This window comes from Apostichopus japonicus, chromosome 5, assembly GCF_037975245.1.
Source record: "Apostichopus japonicus isolate 1M-3 chromosome 5, ASM3797524v1, whole genome shotgun sequence".
In the NCBI taxonomy this organism is placed as follows: domain Eukaryota; kingdom Metazoa; phylum Echinodermata; class Holothuroidea; order Aspidochirotida; family Stichopodidae; genus Apostichopus; species Apostichopus japonicus.
The window spans coordinates 5114981-5136002 of NC_092565.1; the positions used below are offsets into that span (position 1 = coordinate 5114981).

Here is a 21022-nt window from a genome sequence, read left to right on the forward strand (position 1 = left end):
ACTTAAAGAAAAATACCGGTGAATAAAAGTAATGTGTAAGGTTTAGATAGACAAAAAAAAGTGTGTCCATTTTCTTGACAAATATTTGGCCCCTAGGTGTGAATTTTTCTCCAAGGAATTAATGCATGTAAATAACTAATTCACATGTCGGAAATCTTCGTTAACAAACATACATCAAGCGAGAGACTGGCGTAGCTTCGAATTGGTCCGTCCCGCGAGGAATATAAAATTTGGCTAGAGCGATGCCGACTTCCTATACATACATACACACCCTTACACACACATATTTATATTTATATATATATATATATATATATATATATATAATTTATGTAATTCAAGAGTCTATATAGGTAAACTTATTTTAGGTGTTTTATTATATATTCTTAAAGTATATAATAATATAATCTGGCACTTCCCCATGTGGAATGTCAACCATATTTATTATGAAGGGGTAAATACCTTTAAGACGTTTAGCCTGTGTGAATTCTTGCCCTAAAACCATGCATGCACGCGATCTTATAATTTTGTCATTCCGGGGGACTTTTTTGAATATCACCCCTAGAGTTTCTTAAAATCATCCGATGATATTTATTTGCTAACATTATTTTTCGTGTCTAAATGCTTAGTTGAATTGCAAAGGTATTTTCACGTCCCATTCATCTTACAAACTGAGCTTATTGATTTCAGTGAGACAAACGTAATTATTTTGTGCGAATAACGTAATTATGGAAGAGCACCCTCTAAAATATTTAGGTCATATTATATGCGTTAATTATCCCACTTACGTACATACATGTGTGCTTGTGTGCGTGCGTGTGCTTGTATTTCACGTTTACAACGATTTTGTATTCAATTATTAATATCTCGAAAACGAAACGTAAGAATTAAGTGCAAATTTCACTAGGATGCTTATAAAAAAAAAATTTTTTTAAATAACATTTCATAAATTTGCCTCCGGACAGCTGGAGTATCCGTTTTGACTGCATGAATGATCTAGTTGGACTTAGCTCTTATACATGTAATATTTTATTTTTTGATAGTGTAAGTCAAAAGAAGCGTTTTGAAATAAATTAGTAATGTTAGCTCAGCAAAAACCCCGATAGACTAATATGTCTTACATGAAAAAGAAATGTCAGATCATCCATCTTGAAATCAGAATGTCGATTGAGTGACCAATTCATGAAGACGTTTAAAGCTAGATTAATAACCTATATAGAGTTCTGGATAAATAAATGACCAGAGGAAGAATATTATCATTGATCTTTTTCTAGAAAAAATAATAAGAGAGGAAAATTTGAATGCCAGCAATGATTCTGAAATGTAAAATCTTGGAAATGCTACATAAAGGCTATACAGTTACGTCATCTCCTCAATGAAATGCCTTAATGTTAATATTAATCTATTGGATTATAATAAATTAAATTGACCCAAAACATAGTATTTTAACTTCAGATGGCAAACAGAAAATACTTTGGATGATATTCAATACCCTTTGACCCTGACAAAAATAATAACATTTTAATACCATGTCATTTGAGGCCATAAAAACATCTTTTGTATTCTCATGGAGTTTTGTGTTGCATTTGAGGAACTGCCCTAATATGAACTGTGTATATAGACTTAAATGATGAACCGAACTGGTAAAAACATACAAACTTCATATCTCAAAAGTAATATTGTATATAGATGTTGTGTATTCAGTAGTCAGATTAATCTGTAAGTGTTCGGCATTTTATCATCAACACAGGATTTATTACGGGATTTTTATTTCCCGATTTCAAAATGACACACAGTAATCTATAATCTATAGAGATGAAGACAAGGGGCGTCGAGAGTATGTCATCGTGGTCACCAGTTTGTCTTCATTTAACCTTATATATATATATATATATATATATATATATGAAAATCGTAATGAGTATATATATATATACGATATAATATATATCGTAATGAGTATATATATATATGAGTATATATATATATTACGATATAATATATATCGTAATGAGTATAATATATATCGTAATATGTATATATATATATATGGTATCGTAATGAGTATAATATATATCGTAATATGTATATATATATATATGAGTATATATATATATTACGATATAATATATATCGTAATGAGTATATATATATATATATATATATATATATATATATATATATATATATATATAAAGCAAAAGCAATACAGTATGAATAAATGAGACCTTTGTATACCCTTACATATATAACATACTAAAAATATGTTTTTGGACCTGCAGAATACATATAGGCCTACTAATATTACTTATTTCTTTTATTTCTGCTTGGTTTTCGTTATAGTTTCGTTGGGAAATGTAAATGCTATGTCATAGCTAAAATCCTGCCTAAATTCAGCCTTTAAAAATACCTTAACCATTAACGTAAGTATAGCCTATATCGAAAACGAAGAAAGACGCTAGTCAGTTGAAAGAATAGTCCAGGTCAAAAGTTTTTGGAAAATTAAAGAGAATCATATTCGAAGCATTCTGGTGAATTTGCATCCAATTCATATGAACCGTTTTTGAGATATTAACACTTGAAGTTGCCACTTTTCGTACCAAAAGTGAACTTGAAGCGAATGCAGGGGTGTGATGTTTGTCATTGTTGCACAATGACAAATAATGTTTTGCTTCTTTTTTTTTTGAATTTACGTCCAATTTTATACTCCAAAATTGGATGTATCCATGATCGGTGAATGTACCAAAGGCATTTGCATTTAATAAATTTCACCAACTAGTTACCATGTCCAACTCAAGGTCTAAGCAATAGACTGAGAAATAAAGAAAACTACGGAATTGTTGTCAGTACTTCAGCTGCTAATATCTCAACAAGGGTACATATGGATTGAATGCAAATTTCGCAATATTGCTTAGATTATATTCCTCTTTTAACATAACAAAAAGAAATTTTGACCTGGACTATCCTTTGAGGTGAAACGATTGAGTGAACAGTTGAGTTTCTTTCGATGGGCTTTATTTTCAGAGGACGTTCATGTGAGTTATGTCATGCCTATATACTCCGCGGCGACATCATCTTACGATGTTTACGTACACAAAGTTGTTTATATAAATTCATATATAAATTTATATAAAAAAATCAGTTGTTACTATAAAGTTTACCCATTCGATCTATCTGTCTGTTATAGTTGAGTCTCATGCATTGCAGACGCGTAGGAATTTAACTTTGTTACGTGAGGAAATTGTCACTTGACTCAGGCGAGAATTAACCTAGGACTTCTCAATTTATCAGTCCAGGGTTAAACGAAATGTGACCCACATTTAGGAAATGCTGGGAAGGTTTTGCAAATAATTTTGCAAGGATTGGTAAAATTTCCCTTGAGAAATTTATGTCATTTCTGAAATTAAAAATGTCATTCTTTCTTTCGTTCATACATGTTTATACCAACTAATGGAAGATAGAGAGAACCGATTATTGTATCATGCACTAAAGTAAGTGTTCATAGGGCGTTATTTTAAAGACAAGTCGCAAGGTAAAACAATTATCTCTCACTGATGACAGTACTTATAAGCATCCAGATAATATTAATCAATAATCAGGCAGTTATTTCCACGACGCTTAAGTAAGCGACCACGGATGTGTGAGAAGCCCGCATATAGGCTTATGGATACAAATTTCACGTACGATGGCTTCCAATTCAACATTTGAACTCAAATTTGGAATCTTTTGAATTAAGAAAGTCATTTCAGATGGGAAAACCGTTGACTGGACAGGGGGGAGGATATGCGAATAATTGGCGAAACTACACTTTCAATCGCACTGCAGTAAATTTTTTTTGAAACAAGCAACAGTGACAAACAGGTTTATTTCCTACTATAGTCTACCTCACATGAAAAATGAGAAGGACCTACTAAAGGAAATGGAAGGAATCCAACTCAGCTGTTTGTTACTACATTCATGCCTGAAGAGAAGGGTTAGGGGGAATACAGCAAGACCCGGGAGCGGGTCCGGGTTCCGGGTACTTATTGGAGCCTGGAGAAACTATTAATACATATATATATATATATATATATATATATATATATATATATATGTATATATATATATATATATATATATATATATATATACATATTCGCATGCAAAAAAAGTACAGTATTAATAGGCTGAAAAGGATATTATGTATTAAATATCCGTTTAAAACAACCGCCTGTACCAACTTGTGCGGGCTTCCCGGAAACTTTGCGTGAGAGATCACCGGGCAACCTATTCCTGTCAATAAAATGTCCACTCTTCTTCACAAGTTTCAAAGTACATTAAACTTGTTGATTTCATAACTGCGTAATTTTTTCTTCATGTCTAGACAACTATACGAGAGAAGGATCTCGTCTATCTTACCGCCCTTCACCTAACGGATTAACGCTATACTTGCTCTAAAGTGAGCGACGTGAGCAATTCGAGACTGCATTAGTGTTTTGAGATATGGTTCCCGCCGTGAAATCTTCTTAATGCTGCTATTTAACCTGTCACTTTTGAACGCAATTTCCTATGTGCACCATTTTCGTTTTAGGTTCGGACTCCCTAAGGCCGTCTAGGGTCCGGGCGTTGCACCCTCAAACCCCTGGCATCACGCCGTTGCCATATACATTCATCAGATTTCAACAACCATCAAATTGAAACTAAAACTCATTATCTTCCATGTAGAACATGCTATATTGAAGAATTTCAAATATTCTCTTGCAACATGAAAAGTTATATCACTTGTACTTTCATTATTTTAAGTACAACTGTTTCTTAAAAAAAAAACTACCACGCTCTGTGCCACCGTTTCCCTATGCGTCGAAATATGTAACCATGTAACCATGATGTAGTTGTGTCTATGGAATCGTACTATGTACTAAGGGTCTCTTGAATAAGAACATATATATACAAATGAACTTTTCCGGAAAAGCACGGGACCTTTGTTTCTCACAATTAATGCGATGGAAGATATATTGTTCTCGCTAACAAGAGGTTTTGAATTTATAAGCCATTAAGTTTAAATATAGACAGTGCATATATATATTTAGCATTTAGCTTTAACGTCGTTCCTTCACACCTGCCAACTACTACGTCGGAAGAGGGACTTGAATCCCTGGTCGGACTATATAGGAGTGCAGGGCTCTATAGATTTTATATCTGTGTGCATGCATGGTTCCGTCTTTAATTGCATATACAGCGTATATATATGTGAGTTGGTTCTTTCATAATGACAACCTCTATAGGAATGCCATGATAGCAAACCAAATTTTGTGCATTCCAAGAAGACTTCCGCAGTCATCTTGCCGGATATAATGGATAAAGTCGTAGACCTGAGAAATCTAAGCCATGTCAAACATTTGACACTGGCAAGTTATGAAGCATTAATAAACAACAGATGCGCAACTCCTAATAATACAACCTTGCAGCTGACCGACTATGGAATGCGCCTAGTAAACAAATAGTTCTTTCTGTAAATGGAGACACCTTTTAGTTATATATATGTATATATGCATGCTCCTCCTACTCTTCCCGCCACATCTGCCTATACCCCTTCCTTCATTTATCCCTCCAAATATGCCAGACCTGTGAATCAGGTGACGCAATTGTGCGGTCAGAGGTCGAGACTGGATCAAGTGGTTTGGTTTTCGTGGCCAGGATCTACAATGGGTGACTTTTCTTAAAAAAGTAGCCAACTTCTATCAGGGAGTTGTTATGGAACAACTCCCTGCTTCTATGGCCAGGAAAAAAACACTCATTCGATCGCTTCTCGACCTTTGTAAATCTTTTGTTTCTGATGACAGCGGGTTTGTTACCCTGATCCCATGATCAACCAGAAATAGGTAGACCTAATTACCAGGAGAATAAATACGGTCATACACAACACTCCTTCGCTTCTCGACTTTTTTTCCAAGCTTAGGCCATGTGTTAGCTCATGTTCCTGGTTACAGCGGGAATGTTACCCTGACTTCATGACAAGGGCGTAGGAACCGGGGGGGCTGGGGGGGGGGCGCCAGCCCCCCAGTGAAAAACGTGGAGGGGCGGAAGTATCATTCCGCCCCCCCGCTTCGCAGGTCAGAAAACCCCTTTTTCATTTCCAAATGAGAAAAAAATCTCATTTGGAGCACCAAATTGCATCTAAGGCCAGGTGAAAATACAAAATTAAGTTTACAAAATGGAGTGGGTGTTGAAGTGTGCTATATTGCACCAAATTGCATCTGAGGCCACCTGGAAATGCAAAAAAATCCAAAGGGGGAGGGGAAAACCCCCTCCCCCAGGCCGGCCATCATTCTTCAGCCCCCCCCCCCCCCCCACTCAAAAGTATCTTCCTACGCCACTGCTTCATGATGTACCAGATATACGAGAAATTTCATCTCAGTGAAGATGCTGTAACTTTCTCAAACGGTCGGCTCCGCAAAGACAACAAAAATGCATAAATAAACACAAGTAAACACACACCAAGCAAACTAACAGATAGACAGACAGAAATGAAAGCTTAAAACTATAGTGTTCGAAACTGTAAATATGTCTATGAGCAATAGTTGCAACCACGCACGAAACAATGAAAACGTACAAAACATACACAAAATATTAGACGAAACGGACGGGACCCACGAAACACAGCAATAAAGGGGAAACTGCAAAAAGTAACTTAAAGGCAAATAAATTGTGTAACCAGGAAAATGAACACGAAAAAAAAACGAAATAAAGTAGTGCATGTAAAAATACAAAAACGTACGAAACAACACAACAAAAGGATTGCATCAGCACGAAAAGAACAAAGCATATATGGATGGAAACAAAAGAATAAGACAAAGGAATAAATGAAAAATATAAATAATTAAATAAAACATACGAAACAAGGAAACATAAGAAGAAGAACACAGATCTTACGAAACAAACCAATCGAATGCTATATAACACGGGCAAATGCAATGATACACGAAAGAACATCAACATGAAACTTAATTAGGTAAATGAAAATATTCGAAACCGAAGAAACGAATACAAAACCCAACGCATGCAAATCCATAGATTTCTATAGAAATCTATAGAAATCTATAGAATTCTATAGAAATCTATAGTCTTCCCCCAAATTTGAAATTCTTGCCAAATGTTAATATTTTTAAACGCAATATGAAAACTTATATATTTTGTTTAGATGTCTGATATTTATTTGTCTATCTTTTTGCCGTCCTTAATGTGCTTTTGGATATTTACCGTTTTTCTACTGCATAATATTTTATATATGTATTATTTTGTATTGAAGGCTCCTCTGGAAAGCAGTGCTTCTGCACTGAGCAGGACTACCTCCATTAAAGATGACAGTAATAAAAAATATAGAAGGAATTGACGATAGTAAACACATGGTAGCATTGGCTCCATGGTTTAACGGCGTGTCGCTATTGCCATATGCTGTGGGGGGGGGGGACGGGTGCGGGGGTGTGTTAGGCTGTGTAAACTGAATCCAGGATATATTGTGGATCCAGTATCCAGCCTATCCTGAATCCAGGATATAGGAGTGCGCACTATATAGCTGCGACCCTGGGGATACTCGGAAACTATGTAGACTGGGGATATAAGACAAACTTCATTCTTCTTCCCCATCATCCCCCATTTTCGCTCCCATTAAAACAAACAAAGTTTCCTACATCACAGATATATTCGATGTAATAATGGGTTATTTGTTGATTGATAAACTATGTTGCATTTTATGACTATAGTTGTCATCCTTCCTCGTGAGGCTCGTGTCAATTTTGGTCAATTAAATTAATCTTATTTTGTCTCTTTTCAGCTATCTTATCCTTCTTTTAACGTTGAATCAGTTTGTGACCAACTTCAAGACTATCTCCAGCTTTAACTTTCCTTTTTTTTCCTTTTTTTTTCTTTTTTTTTTCTCATACGAAAAATGAAGCAAACATTTGAAATGCTGGAATCGCACTTTTTGTGTTCTGTTGCTAGACAAATCGTAAGATCAGTATAGACGCACATTGTGACATAGCTATATAATACCTTCTGTCAATATTTACGTGCGTAGAAACTATTAACCCTTGTAACTGTCACTACCCCCACCGGTTTGTTTACAAGTTTCCTATCGACGGCGATTAACTCGACAGCAATAGCCATAAATCTCTCGAAAAGCCGTCGACTTTTAAAAAGAGAGAGTGCGGAAGAATTTCCAGGTGTTTGCTCCGCCCATTTACCACTCTCCATAGTCAAATGCCATACTCGAAATGATTGGCAAGTTGAGCGTGCTGCCAGTTTGCACGAAGGGTCAAGGGTCAATATAAAAACAACCACTTAATGTCACTTAAGCACATTCCATCTTATAACGCTGGATTTAGATACTAGCGAAAGAATTTGGTTTTTGATTGATCGATCGACCCAAGAGTATATCTACTGCGTGGCTCGTAAAAACTCGTCAATGAATGCCAGATATATGGCTGGGAATTGTCGGGTATTTAAGAATGGATTGGGGTGCGTTACCCCCCACGAACGGGTGAAAAAAGGGTATTTTTGTCAGGCCTACGGTTATAAAAATCTCGGGGAGACATTAAGTTCATGGTCAGTCCAACAACAGGTTAGTCGTCGGTTAAAAAATACCAGACCCGTTGGACGGAATCGGCCTTTCGGTATTTCGTATTTTAGGTAAGCTTTAAAAAGTTATTGATTACAGTACTATGTGATGAATCCTGTTGTTTCGTGACAACCGCTGTCGAAGAATGTGTGCACAACAGATGGTGAGGTGTTGTATAACATTAAGTAAACAAGATATAGTCTCATCAGGCGAAGGTAGGAATTAAAACTGAGATATATACTGTCACAGATTCACAAATTCAAATCATTTGCCAAGGTTCTTTCTATTGGTCAGTGTGTGGGTGATATCTGCTGCTGAGTTTCATTGTGTCACTGGAAGAAGTCTTCAATTGTATAGAGGGAACCACTGATGCCGCCTTGAAACTGAAAATGAAGTACCAATTTATTTTTTTGTCGTTTCCATTGCAAATCAATGGGTGAGATGAGGTAATAGGTGAGGTGTGGTCTTGGGTGATATGTGCTAAAGGGCCGTTGAGATTTGGTATGATAGGGTGATTTATGTGGTTATGGGTGAAATGAAGTAATGGGTGAAATGTGTTAACCGTTATATGTGGTAATGGGTGAAGTGTATGGCAAGCTATATATATATATGTATATATATATATATATATATATATTATATATATATATATATATATATATATATATATATATATATATATATATATATATATATATATATATATATATATATGGGACAAACATCGCATAATGTATCATCGTATTAATTCGAATATATACGCGTATTAAATCAGACAATAACTGGCATGTCTTAATATAGCTTTCACAAACGACGTTCGAGAGTTATCGCATTTTAGCCTCGCCAGTGCAATAAATGAGAGTTTGTAAAGTTAGTCTCTATTGACGTACATCCATATGGTAGGCCATACGGGAAATAATTGCTGATTTAATGTCCGTATGAACTACAATTATTACCGGTAATAATTCTATTTAATACCGGCATTAATTCTCAGCCAATCAGCTTTATATGCCGGTATTAAATAGAGTTAATACCGGCATTAAATATATATAGACCTATCACATTAGCGAATTTTGAAGCTGTTATCATGCTCTGAGCTAGTGTTAATCCCTCTTGCTGTAGCGTAAAAGCAGCGCAGTTATTTCTGCTGTAGAAAGCAAAGTACAACGCATTGGCACGCATGATAGACAAAGTACAATATCTGCGTGATTTCCATCGAGAAGCGAACGATACTTGTAGGTTATTGACAAATGTTGACTCCCAATCCCACACAATCCGATGTTTTACCAGTTCGCTTTTTCAGAGGGTGGCACGTGGTTTGGGGGCGAGTCTTCAATGCCTTTAAGAAACAAATAGACGCATGCACGCTGGGAACAAGAATGTTAATCTTTAAACATTTAGTGAAGTATAGTGCGTTGAATTCTGTTCTGCCGCTACACCAATAAATGTGTCTATCGGCCTCAACGGATATGGATAAACTAATGGTGATTGAGCAGTCGCATGTCTACGTACCTAGCATAGCAATTTACCTTACACCCCCTCAATACGAGAATAATTTGTCTACACGGAAAGCATTTGCAACGAACATTTTGGTGGTCGGTTTTGCTTGCAGGCTGTAAGAAATATACATCAGGTAGTCCATCGTATAAAGCCTAGGTTATCCTGCTTGTTTGTGTAATTGCTAACTTGCGACTATACGATTTAATATCTTTCTTAGAGCATTGCTAAAAAAAAATGGAAACAATCTTTATATTCCAATCGGTCAAATATATCTTGTAGTCAAATGTGATTAAATTGAACAAATATAACAATAAACACTCACACACACTTAAAACACGTTAGAAAAAAACCTTGTTGACCTAATATGTGTGATCTAACGAGTTTTCGATTAACATTTTGGTTGTAGGTGCATTGGGTACGTCCAGCGGAGTTGGGATGGAAGGTGTGAAAGATATCCACTGGCAGGCTTGGAAAAGAAGTTTGTAACAATTAAGGATATGACCTATAATGTCACTTTACACATTGCAGATTACATTCGGGTTAGTCCTTGCTACAATTACGAGAGGAAGGGGTCCCCCTTCCTGGGAGGAGGGGGGGGGGTAGTGTCAAAACCTACATTATTTTTTTAACAATGGGTTCTTTCCTAAGCAGCTTCCGATCTGCGTAAGAAGTCGACTAAACACATTTGCATATCAAAAACACGAACACATCAGCTGCTTGGAACATTGAGTTTCTATAAGGCTTTTTCAATTAACACAGCTGTAGAGCTATACTGACTCCCTCCAAGTTCCTTTATGCAACTCATGCTTTCTTAAGATAATATCCCGTGAAAATATACGCACTAACTGCATTAATTGATGTAACCTATACCCAGGGACGTAGCTAAGGCCTGATGATTGGGGGGTGTAGTGGCTGAAATTCCAACTGGATGGGTTTTGGAGTCAGAAAATTCCGACTGCTGCCTTGTACCCCCCCCCCCCCCCCCGCACTCATCGTCAACGATACGGTCAGTGTCAGTCAGACACCCCATCTTTCGCGACTGCACTTTTGTTCCGAACTTTTTTCAATACATTTGTACCTTATGGGGCAAAGTTTTTGCTTATGTTGATGGCACTTTTAAACTTCCGTAGATTAGCATTGAGTGTTTTAATTGTATACCATAGAGACAATGTATATCCCAACGTCGTAGCCAGGAATTTGAAAAGGGAAGCACTTTTTGCGATTGTTATGGGGGAGGGGTCTAAGGGGAGGGGGTGTCCCCCTCCCCTTTGAGATTTTTTTGAACAATTGAAGGTCCTTAGATGCGATCTGGTGCAATTTGTTGCCAGTTTCATCATTATCATATGATATCATATTATCAGCAGATTTTGTTTCCTGTTTGAATTCTTTTACATGTTCTTTTACATAATATATCAGAAAGACAAACATAGTGCTCTTTTACAATTTTTCCAGAAGGATGATTCTTGTTTATTGTCCAATGTCTGGACTTAAATACATTTGACGAACTTAATTGATGGACAATATAAACTTTCATATTTTGTAAGACAGCCAGATTTGCAGTGGCCTAAAAAAATATCGTTATCTCCGTGTATTAACAGTGTAATAATTATTTATAGGAAGTGCGTATCACGTACGATTGCTAGCTTAGCTTCATAACATGCTGTTCGTGCAACAACTTAGGACGAATCATAGAACGGATGAGAACGAACTTGTCGTCGTCGTTGTGCATACGGTTCGTGACATTCCATCGAGTGAGGTTAGGTAGGCAATATGTATTTTATTACGCAGTGGCCAACTGTAGGTTTGAAATAGGCTATAGGCTAAATTTATCTAATTGCATCTGCCAAACTAAGTAAGTAGTTGAATCAGTAGGCCTGCATGTTATTACGATTATAATCGAGTTAACGGAGTTGACGAGTATTCAAGATCAAAAGAGCACTGACAAAATACCATGCTAAAAAACAAGTTTTTAAACATTTTTTTTCGACACTCAAAGGGGGGGGGGGGAGCAGTCGCTCCCCTGCTCCCCCTGGCTACGTCCCTGGTATATCCTGAACTTACTTTAAGCTAGCGAACAGGGTTGACCCACCCAATAACAAAATTAATACATAAATTTTCCGAAATGAAGCTGGCGAACGTTGTATTTTTTTTTAGAGTATTCAAAATCATACGAAGTTTTGTATGGTGGAGTATAAGGATCGCGAGATACAATTTCTCAATGTGACGAGGAAAACGTGGTAAATATGACTGATTAAAGGTCAATTTTGATCGAAAATTTTATGTCACTCACAAATTACAAGAACATATGAAAATAAGAGTGCGACAGTCAGAAAAATTAGAGCGCGACAGTCGGAAATTCCGAATTGAAGCTGGCGACAGTCGGAAATTCCGACAGTCGGAAATTCCGACTGTCGCACTCAAATTTTCCAACTATCGTCATTTTTACCAAGATTGAGGGGGTGAGACACCCCCCACACCCCCCCTCTAGCGACGTCCCTGCCTATACCACTTGCCGAACCCCCCACCCTCCCCCCCACAACCCATCCCTAGTGGTAGAGGAAGTAGCCTAAATGTTTCCTCGAACACTTTAAACAAAACAATTAATTAACAATCCCGTCTTTCCCTGTCAGGAGGTTACTGTATGGAACGCCAGATAGCGCACCAGATGCTCTAAAAGATATGTCAGCGTTCGTGTGTCTGGTATTTACCTGCTGTAACTCGCCAGGCAGTCCTTTCAATGTGGACTATCAGTTAAAACTATTATGAAGAAAAACTTCAGAGTATCATCCCATTCTTTGTATCTTTTCTTGCGCATAGACTATTCATATCAAATCATATTCTGCAAGATATATAAAGTGATATGTAAAATCCGCTTCGTGACGTCGTGCCCATAAATACAGCAGGAGTGGGCCCGAAATGGATCTTGCGGACCAAAGTGAATTTTTTTATATTTGCGCATATCATATAAAGCGGGAGGCGCTGGTTCGAATCCCGGGTGGAGGCTGGAAGTTTTTTTCACTGTTCTGGATATTCCAACTCACTACGACTTCAATAATATATATATATATATATATATATATATATATATATATATATATATATATATTTTTTGCATTGAGGTTTCGCTTAAATGATATTAATTTAAAAAAAATTCCGGGCGATTAAAGAAAACGGAACCTTGAAAGACAACATTTTATTGAAGCAACCTGACTATACAAGGCACGAAATAGACCAGACACCCACTTTCTCAAACAGAATGTATAGAATTTGTTTTTCTAAACATAATTATAACAGGATAATTTGAAATGGCTTATAAATATATAGAGCGTAATTTGTTAAAATGCTGGAAGAAAAAGAGAGGATATCAATTTCGTACAAAGATGTCATTTCACAACATGCTGTAAAACTTTCCTTTAAAAACCTGCAAACTGCAAATACCGAGGGAATAAAGAAATTGTCGCGGGTTATATTGTTTCCTATAGTGACATCCTGTTCAGAGCTTGTTATACTTGGTCGGAGTGTGGAGTAAACCCCAGTGTAGTAGTATCTATAGGCCTTAGTATATATTTTTCAATTTACGTTATCCTAACCGGTGCCACGATGTCCTCATGTAGGGGGGGGGGGGGTGTTGAATGAAATTCCCTTCAGGATTGCTGCATAGATTGTAAGCCAACGTAAACAGTACGAATATATACAGAATTATGAGCATTTCCGAAATATACATAATGGAAATGGCCCTCATATATTACATTGGTCTGTCATTGTCCTCTCAGATACGATTGTGCTTGTATAAATCATATGCCGTTTTCCAGACTGAAATTTATGAGGCAGAAAAAGCGTGAATTAATTTCATTACAAAAACTTCCTACCATGCAAATTCTAATGATTCCATTGGTAACGGAAGAAAAGGAAAAAGAGGTTTAAAGTATAGTGCGAATAAATTTGTGAAATGCGGGTAACTATTCTACATGTGATAAATACATTAAATATATGTCGGATACTGAATACCATGATCTTCAACTAGCTACTTGCAAACTGTTTTCAAACTAGCTGTATCGTATACAGTATCATTTTAAGCAGTCGTTTTGATTGATTTATATGATTTTGTTCGGGGCCAAAAACTTCACTTGCCCTAAGAGGACTTCACGGAAGTGTTGCTAGGGAGTATATTAGACGATTTCAGATTTGGTTTCGTGCTTGATTCAAACAAGATGGGAGAATCTGAAGTCACTCATTCAACATACATAGCAGTGGTAAGTATATAGCCTATATGTTTAGGCAGTTCACATATATAACTGTGATTTGCATCAACCTTTATATCTGTTGAGATCTGGAGACGGGAACAATCATTACTTTCACCAAACATCAAAGGCCAATGTCATCGGCGTATACAAAACTGTCAATATATAACCAGATGTAATTAAGTCTATATATGTAAACCACCAATAACTAAATTGAAATTCTATGTTGAAACAGTTATCGTTTAATAACTAAAGTGCAAGATTTTGTTAGAAAAATAAGGAATGTATGTTGAACTATTCACTATTATTTCATATGTGAAGTGCAAAAAAAAAACAAAAAAAAAGGGGGGGGGGTCCATGTCATATCATGAACGAAGGGCTCTCAAGAACTTTATGTTTGGTCATCCGTGTGGTCATATGAAATATGTTTTTTTTTACCATATATAGTCTTCGAATCGTTGACCGTATTTCGAATTTCATTCTATTCAACTTTAAACTTGATAGAAAATTCCAAACTGTCAGTCGGTCGGTGTATTGTAAGTGTATGTGTATATATGTGCGTGCATGTTTCGTTCAGTTTTTCAGTTTTCATCTCGTGATTGCATTGTTTCATATATACTGCTTTTATATGATTGACCTTATACAGCCGAAATATTTGCCGATCGCGTGTATGAACTGACCCGATAAATGTAACAATGAACGATTGCGTAACAAATCCGCTCGTTCGGGTAATTTTGTTGAATGCAGGGACAAAGATAACTATAAGAATATTTGTAAACTTGATTCAGAGCGATCGTTCGATTTATTGAACTTTCCCGATCGTTCGATTGGCCACACCCATGCATGATTTCTGCGATTGGACGATTTTCTCACTATCTTGGATGATAAGATCAACATCTTTGTTCTTCTAACCTGAACTGACCCCTTTGACCAATAGCGTTGCTTGACGTTTCGACAGTTAGTATACGATAGCATTAAAGGGATACGATATCGTACAGCTTACTGACTGACTAATGCAAAAAGTGTAGCGAGTATGACCACTATGGGTGCATGCTGGGTTTCAGGTATTTTAAAAATAAGGGTTAACCCATAATTCCCTTGCCCACACCCTGCCACCCTACATATATATCTCTATCTTCACAATAATCACACATATCAATGTGCAAATCCCTCACCCCGTCTATTTGCTGTATTTTCCACTTCCGTTTGATTTCCACCACTCCTATTTTTCCCCAATTTGCTCTCTTGCAATCTTAAGTAATCTTTACGAAAATTTATCATTTTTCCTCGTCAGGTTATCTCTCTTACTATTTGAATTTCTATGTATCATTCTTTTCATCCAATTTCTTCATTTCTGTTTTTTTTTTCCATTCACATCTTCACTTCTATATTCGACATTTGTGCCTTTTTTCTGGCCAATTATCTGGTCTTTTCCGCTGTTTATAAACGTTTCCGTCAGCATTTTGCCTTCGACTCTGCTTCATATAAGGTTACACATAGCAAGACCATGGAGCCATAACCATGACTCGTTAGGCTATTTTACTTTTGGATAGCATATATATTCATGAACGCCTTTCATGGTGATAGTTACTCTTTACCATATACTGTCAGTCTCGTGAAGGTCGTACACATACATGTACGATATTCTCCTTACTTTATGTGGACAACTGTTTTGTCTATTGCTACAGAAATGGAATGTACGACAGCCGAAAATGCATAATTAAGTGCTTCAAAGAGTCGAGCGCTACATCATGGGATTTTATTTACAAGCAGTTTCATTACTCAATAGCATTGAAGTTGCAGGTATATGGTTGTGTTAGAGAATCACCTTATAAATGCACTCATAATTGTACTCATTTTACTGTTGGTACTGTTAAAGCGCTATATATATATACATATATATATATATATATATATTTTTTATATAGTTGCACTCATTTTACTGTTGGTACTGTTACAGCCCTATATATATATATATATATATATATCCGATATATATGTAAAAATATATCCGATATATATATATATCCAATATATATATATATATATATCGGATATATATATCGGATATATATATATATATATATCGGATATATATATATATCGGATATATATATCCGATATATATATATATCGGATATATATATATATATCCGATATATATATATATATATCCGATATATATATCCGATATATATATATATATATCCGATATATATATATATATATATCGGATATATATATATATCGGATATATATATATATATATCGGATATATATATATATATATCGGATATATATATATATATCGGATATATATATATATATATCCGATATATATATATATCCGATATATATATATATATCCGATATATATATCCGATGTTACTGTCTCTACTTCCGTTCTATAGGTACAATAATTCCGTCTTTGCCCTTTCCTAAAGCCCTTTCCTAAAGCAATTAATTTCCTAAAATAATTCAACTTTCAAACAATATATACTAACGGATTTAAATTGTTAGGTATTTTTAGCATCATATAATTCCAAAATAGTTCAAAAATTATAGTAATTAAAATTGTTTGCGAATAAATTTCTTTATTATTCTCTGTTCTTATTTCCTATGCCTATAGTTCATACTGCTTACGGCGGCGTTCTTTGATTCAGTTGAAGGTAAGATCTTTTTTGGCGGGTTCTTTATTGAATGTTGAAACTAAATCTCACTTTAGTTAATAACACTGTAGCAGTGTCTTTATATAATTTCGTTCTACGTCATGTAAAGCTATCAATCTGTAAAATGTGTAAAATGTCCTGGATTTTTTTTTCCATCACATTTTAATGATGACGTTATAGTTCTGTAGGTCAAGCCTAATATTGATTTTAAAAGGAATTGATTTATAAGGTAGTAAATAATTTGGAATTCTTCGTCAAGCAATTCTTGAATGTATAGAGTTATGTTAACAATATGGCTACCAAGTATGGAATTCAACACCATTTGCCCGTGACAGTTGTTAACTTAATCGTGCATGTTACTTAACCAATCAAAACGTACTATATTTTCCAACCGCGGAAAGATAAACCTCTTAGTTCAGTTACGTGATGGATAAGACGTCGCCGACGCGATCAAAACTGCATTTTTTGTTTCAAACCATAAGTGATATTGAAAAGTATATAAGCCTTTTACGTATACTCTAGACATTTTAAAATGAATTTTGCACTCAAAAGTCAACTTTTGTCAGTGCCTTGAAAACGGTATTGGACATGAATCTATGAGCCCTGTTATTTAATCGATATTTGCTTGGTGACCCCAATTTTCATTTTCATCATCTTGTCGAACCTCCATTGGCTGATGCTGTCGCTACCCTCACGTTAATAACAAGCAGGACATTCTGGAGAAAGCATTGCTCCTCTTCTACATTTTGTAACTACTTATCTTGGTTGCTTTGTAAACGGATAGGCTATGTTTTTTCTTCTCTGAAACATATCAGTCTAATTATGATTAAAATTTGATTATGATATAATTTCAGATATATTGATATGGAAGAAGATTTTAGGGTGAGATTATAGGGTAGCATCTTGAAAGAGTATTATACGCAACGTTCTATTCCTGCAGGTAGCGTTGTGATCGGAATCGACATGGGGACTCATACCTGCAGGGCATCTATATACAGAAATGGCCAAGTTGAGTGGTTTGGAAACATACCAAGTTATATCGCTTTCTCTAAGTCAACGATACTACGAGGACAAGCCGCTGTAGATCAAGTTGAACAGTATGTATATGTATATCATTCAACAAGTCTGAGTGTATGCAGCGAGGAAGCCTTATTCAAGATTTTCGCTGTGAGATGTCAATTTTATTTTTGTTCCAGTAAATATGTTTTTCTGGTTTATGCGTGATGTACAGACTGAGGAGTTGCTAAAGATCACGGAGAAAAGAGGTCTCCCTTCAAATGCAAACCTCTGTCGATAAGTATACTGGAGAGTTATGGTCATCAGTTTTATGTTAGCTTACTCTACGATTTCATTGTTGTATTATAATGCTTGATATTGTCGTGCTATATAGCCATTGAGAACAGTTTTCTAATAGTAAACCACTCCAATATACAGCAGGTAGGCTACTTCAAAGTCACAAAAAAAATGATGTTAGCATAAACACATTAACTCGCTCTGGGAAGAACAATCCCAACATGAGCGACGCCGGTATCTTTGTTAAATCACATTAAAATAAACGTGATAGATGTCAAACTCAACCCTAACAGTTTGCCCTTTTCTACTTGGGAAAAGCATTATCTTTGTTTTTTTTCCGTTAAACTTCCTACAGGAATCCGGCTAACACAATTTATTCTAGCAAGCGATTTCTCGGACGACTTTTCAACGAAATTGTCGGCGACGTGTCTTTCTATACATACTCTTTGGTGGATCGAAAGGGGTGGTTTGGCTATCGAGTTGAATTCGAAGATCAAGTCAAGATAGTCACCCCGGAAGAGGTCATCGCTCAACTGTTGATCGAAACAAAGGATATCTCTGAAGCTTATCTTGGTGTCGAAGTTCGCGACGTCGTAATCGGAGTGCCTGTAGGTTTCTACGACTCTCAAAGACGAGCAACACTAGATGCCGCTACCATAGCCGGTCTTAACGTGATTGGTTTCATTAACGCACCCACTGCGATCGCCCTGGCATACAACCTAATGGTTGGTGTCCAAGATGAACCTATAGTAACGCTCACGGTTCTCAACATCGGAGGTGGAGAGACAGGTGTAATCGTTGCTAACGTTGCTCCCACATCATGTCGGGTGATTGCGAGCGGAGGCAACCCGGCGAATGGAGGTGATGACATAAGCGCACGTTTGATGGATGACATCGTGGAAGAATTTCAAATGCAACACGACGTCGACCCGAGATCAAACTTAGTAGCGTTGCAACGTTTGCGAATGGCTGTTAACGAAGCTATAACTGCACTTGAATCGACACCGTCGGCTGATATATATCTCCCATCGTTAGTGGATGAGCTCCCTCTCTCAACGACAATCACCAGGGACCGACTGAAAAGGGCTTCGAGCAAGGTGATAGATGAAATGCGAAGGATCGTCGACCGCACACAACAGCAAGCTTACGCTATGGGTGTCTCACATATTGATAAGTTTATTTTCTCCGGTGGAACTTGTCATAATTATCACGTCCGAAAGGCTTTGGACGAAATGGTAGGTAGTTCGTTAGATGATTCCTTGATGGACCAAGAGTATGTAGCAAAAGGGACTGCCCTGTACGCTGCGTTACTCACTGGTGACCAAGACCTTGACCATCCTGTACTTCTCGAGGAGATCACTAGTCGTACTTTTGGCATTAATATCTATGCTGGCTTACAAAAGAACGTTATAATGGCGCAGAGCTCGATTCCAACGAGTCAAGTCGTTAGATTAAACGACTCTTCATCCGCTGGAACGACTCTGACAATTTCTGTTTATGAAAGGGACAGGGCAGTAGCGGCAGATAATCACCTAGTTGGAGTCTATGAAATTAGTCCTGTTAATGCAAGCATGGAGGTCGACGTTTTGTTTAGTGTCGACGAGGATTCCATTTTTCATTTCGACACCGTTAATCCTAATTTCCACGTCATTCCTAACACTGGTAGATTAAACGAAATGGAACTTGAGAAGATGAAAGAAGAGGCACAGTGTCATTGAAAGCATTACCTCTCTCTCTCATTGGTGCATGACTTCAGTATTAAGTATAATGAACCCTATATCGCCATTGGTTATTACATATACAGTACTATAGTCATTATATACTTACGGCTTTACGTCGTTTACAAATATATACTGTCCCACAAAAACACTGTAACTGCTTGAATTCAGTCCGCTTTCTGCCTTCTTTATTTGGTGAAATGTGCATAAGTGAAGTTCAGTATATGTTTGTAAGATAATGTCTCCAATTACCCAAATACTTTAGAACAAAAGTCCATTATTCATATAGTATATATGTTGCATTAGAATACATACTATATACAACATCGATAAAGCCAACTTTCTCATTTCCAATGTTTCCATATAAAGGTTGCATGTTTCGTAAAAAAATATCGCCATACTAAGATAATGACGATATCTTTGTTACAAAGTATTGACTGCGTTGCAGTGAACAGAAATATCTTCAGTTCGAATTTGAGATAACTTTTTTAATTCGTATTACTGATAATTTTCGTTTGAATTAGAGATATTTATTCCTATTACCGATTTGTTTACTTCGGATAAGCGATATACCTGTAATTGCGCTTTTAAGTTAACTTTTATTTAATCGTTAATCGATTAAGAGATATCTTTGTTACATTTAAAATTTCCCTTATTGATATAAATGTATTTTTAAGGTAAATTAAGATGTGTCCAATTACACTTTAATAAAAAAAAAAGTAATAAAATACTCTTTAGGTTCCGTGTTATACGCAACCGGTTAACCCTTTCTATTGTCCCTGATCGATACGAACCTACCCCTCGCCCCCCCCCCCCGCCCTCCCCGTCCCCGTTCCCAAATGTTTTAAATGGCTTCGAATGCGCCCTCCGCTAAAGTATGCTAACATCTCTGAAATGCTCCCTTTAAGGCTAAATTGATGGTGATGACAGCTCCTCAGTGCAGGCTGCTGTTTTATGATTTATTATATATATATATATATATATATATATATATATATATATATA

General features: G+C 36.3%; 1 protein-coding gene across 7 annotated transcripts in view; it reads left to right on the plus strand.

Annotated features, from left to right (window-relative positions):
- Nucleotides 1-20778, plus strand: part of LOC139967392 (uncharacterized) — a 59696-nt gene extending 38918 nt beyond the window's left edge. The window contains exons 1-4 of one of the 7 annotated variants that reach the window (XM_071971128.1): nucleotides 8409-8667; nucleotides 16967-17006; nucleotides 17947-18103; nucleotides 18655-20777. In XM_071971128.1, the coding sequence (XP_071827229.1) occupies nucleotides 17970-18103; nucleotides 18655-20017 (1497 nt within the window). In that variant the 5' untranslated portion in view covers nucleotides 8409-8667; nucleotides 16967-17006; nucleotides 17947-17969 and the 3' untranslated portion in view covers nucleotides 20018-20777. Of the gene's footprint in view, nucleotides 1-8408; nucleotides 8668-8747; nucleotides 9050-14009; nucleotides 14350-16966; nucleotides 17007-17946; nucleotides 18108-18654 lie in introns of those variants that run through there. The other 6 variants (XM_071971130.1, XM_071971127.1, XM_071971131.1 and 3 more) reach the window with 6 other exon arrangements.
- The last annotated feature ends 244 nt before the right edge of the window (nucleotides 20779-21022 follow it).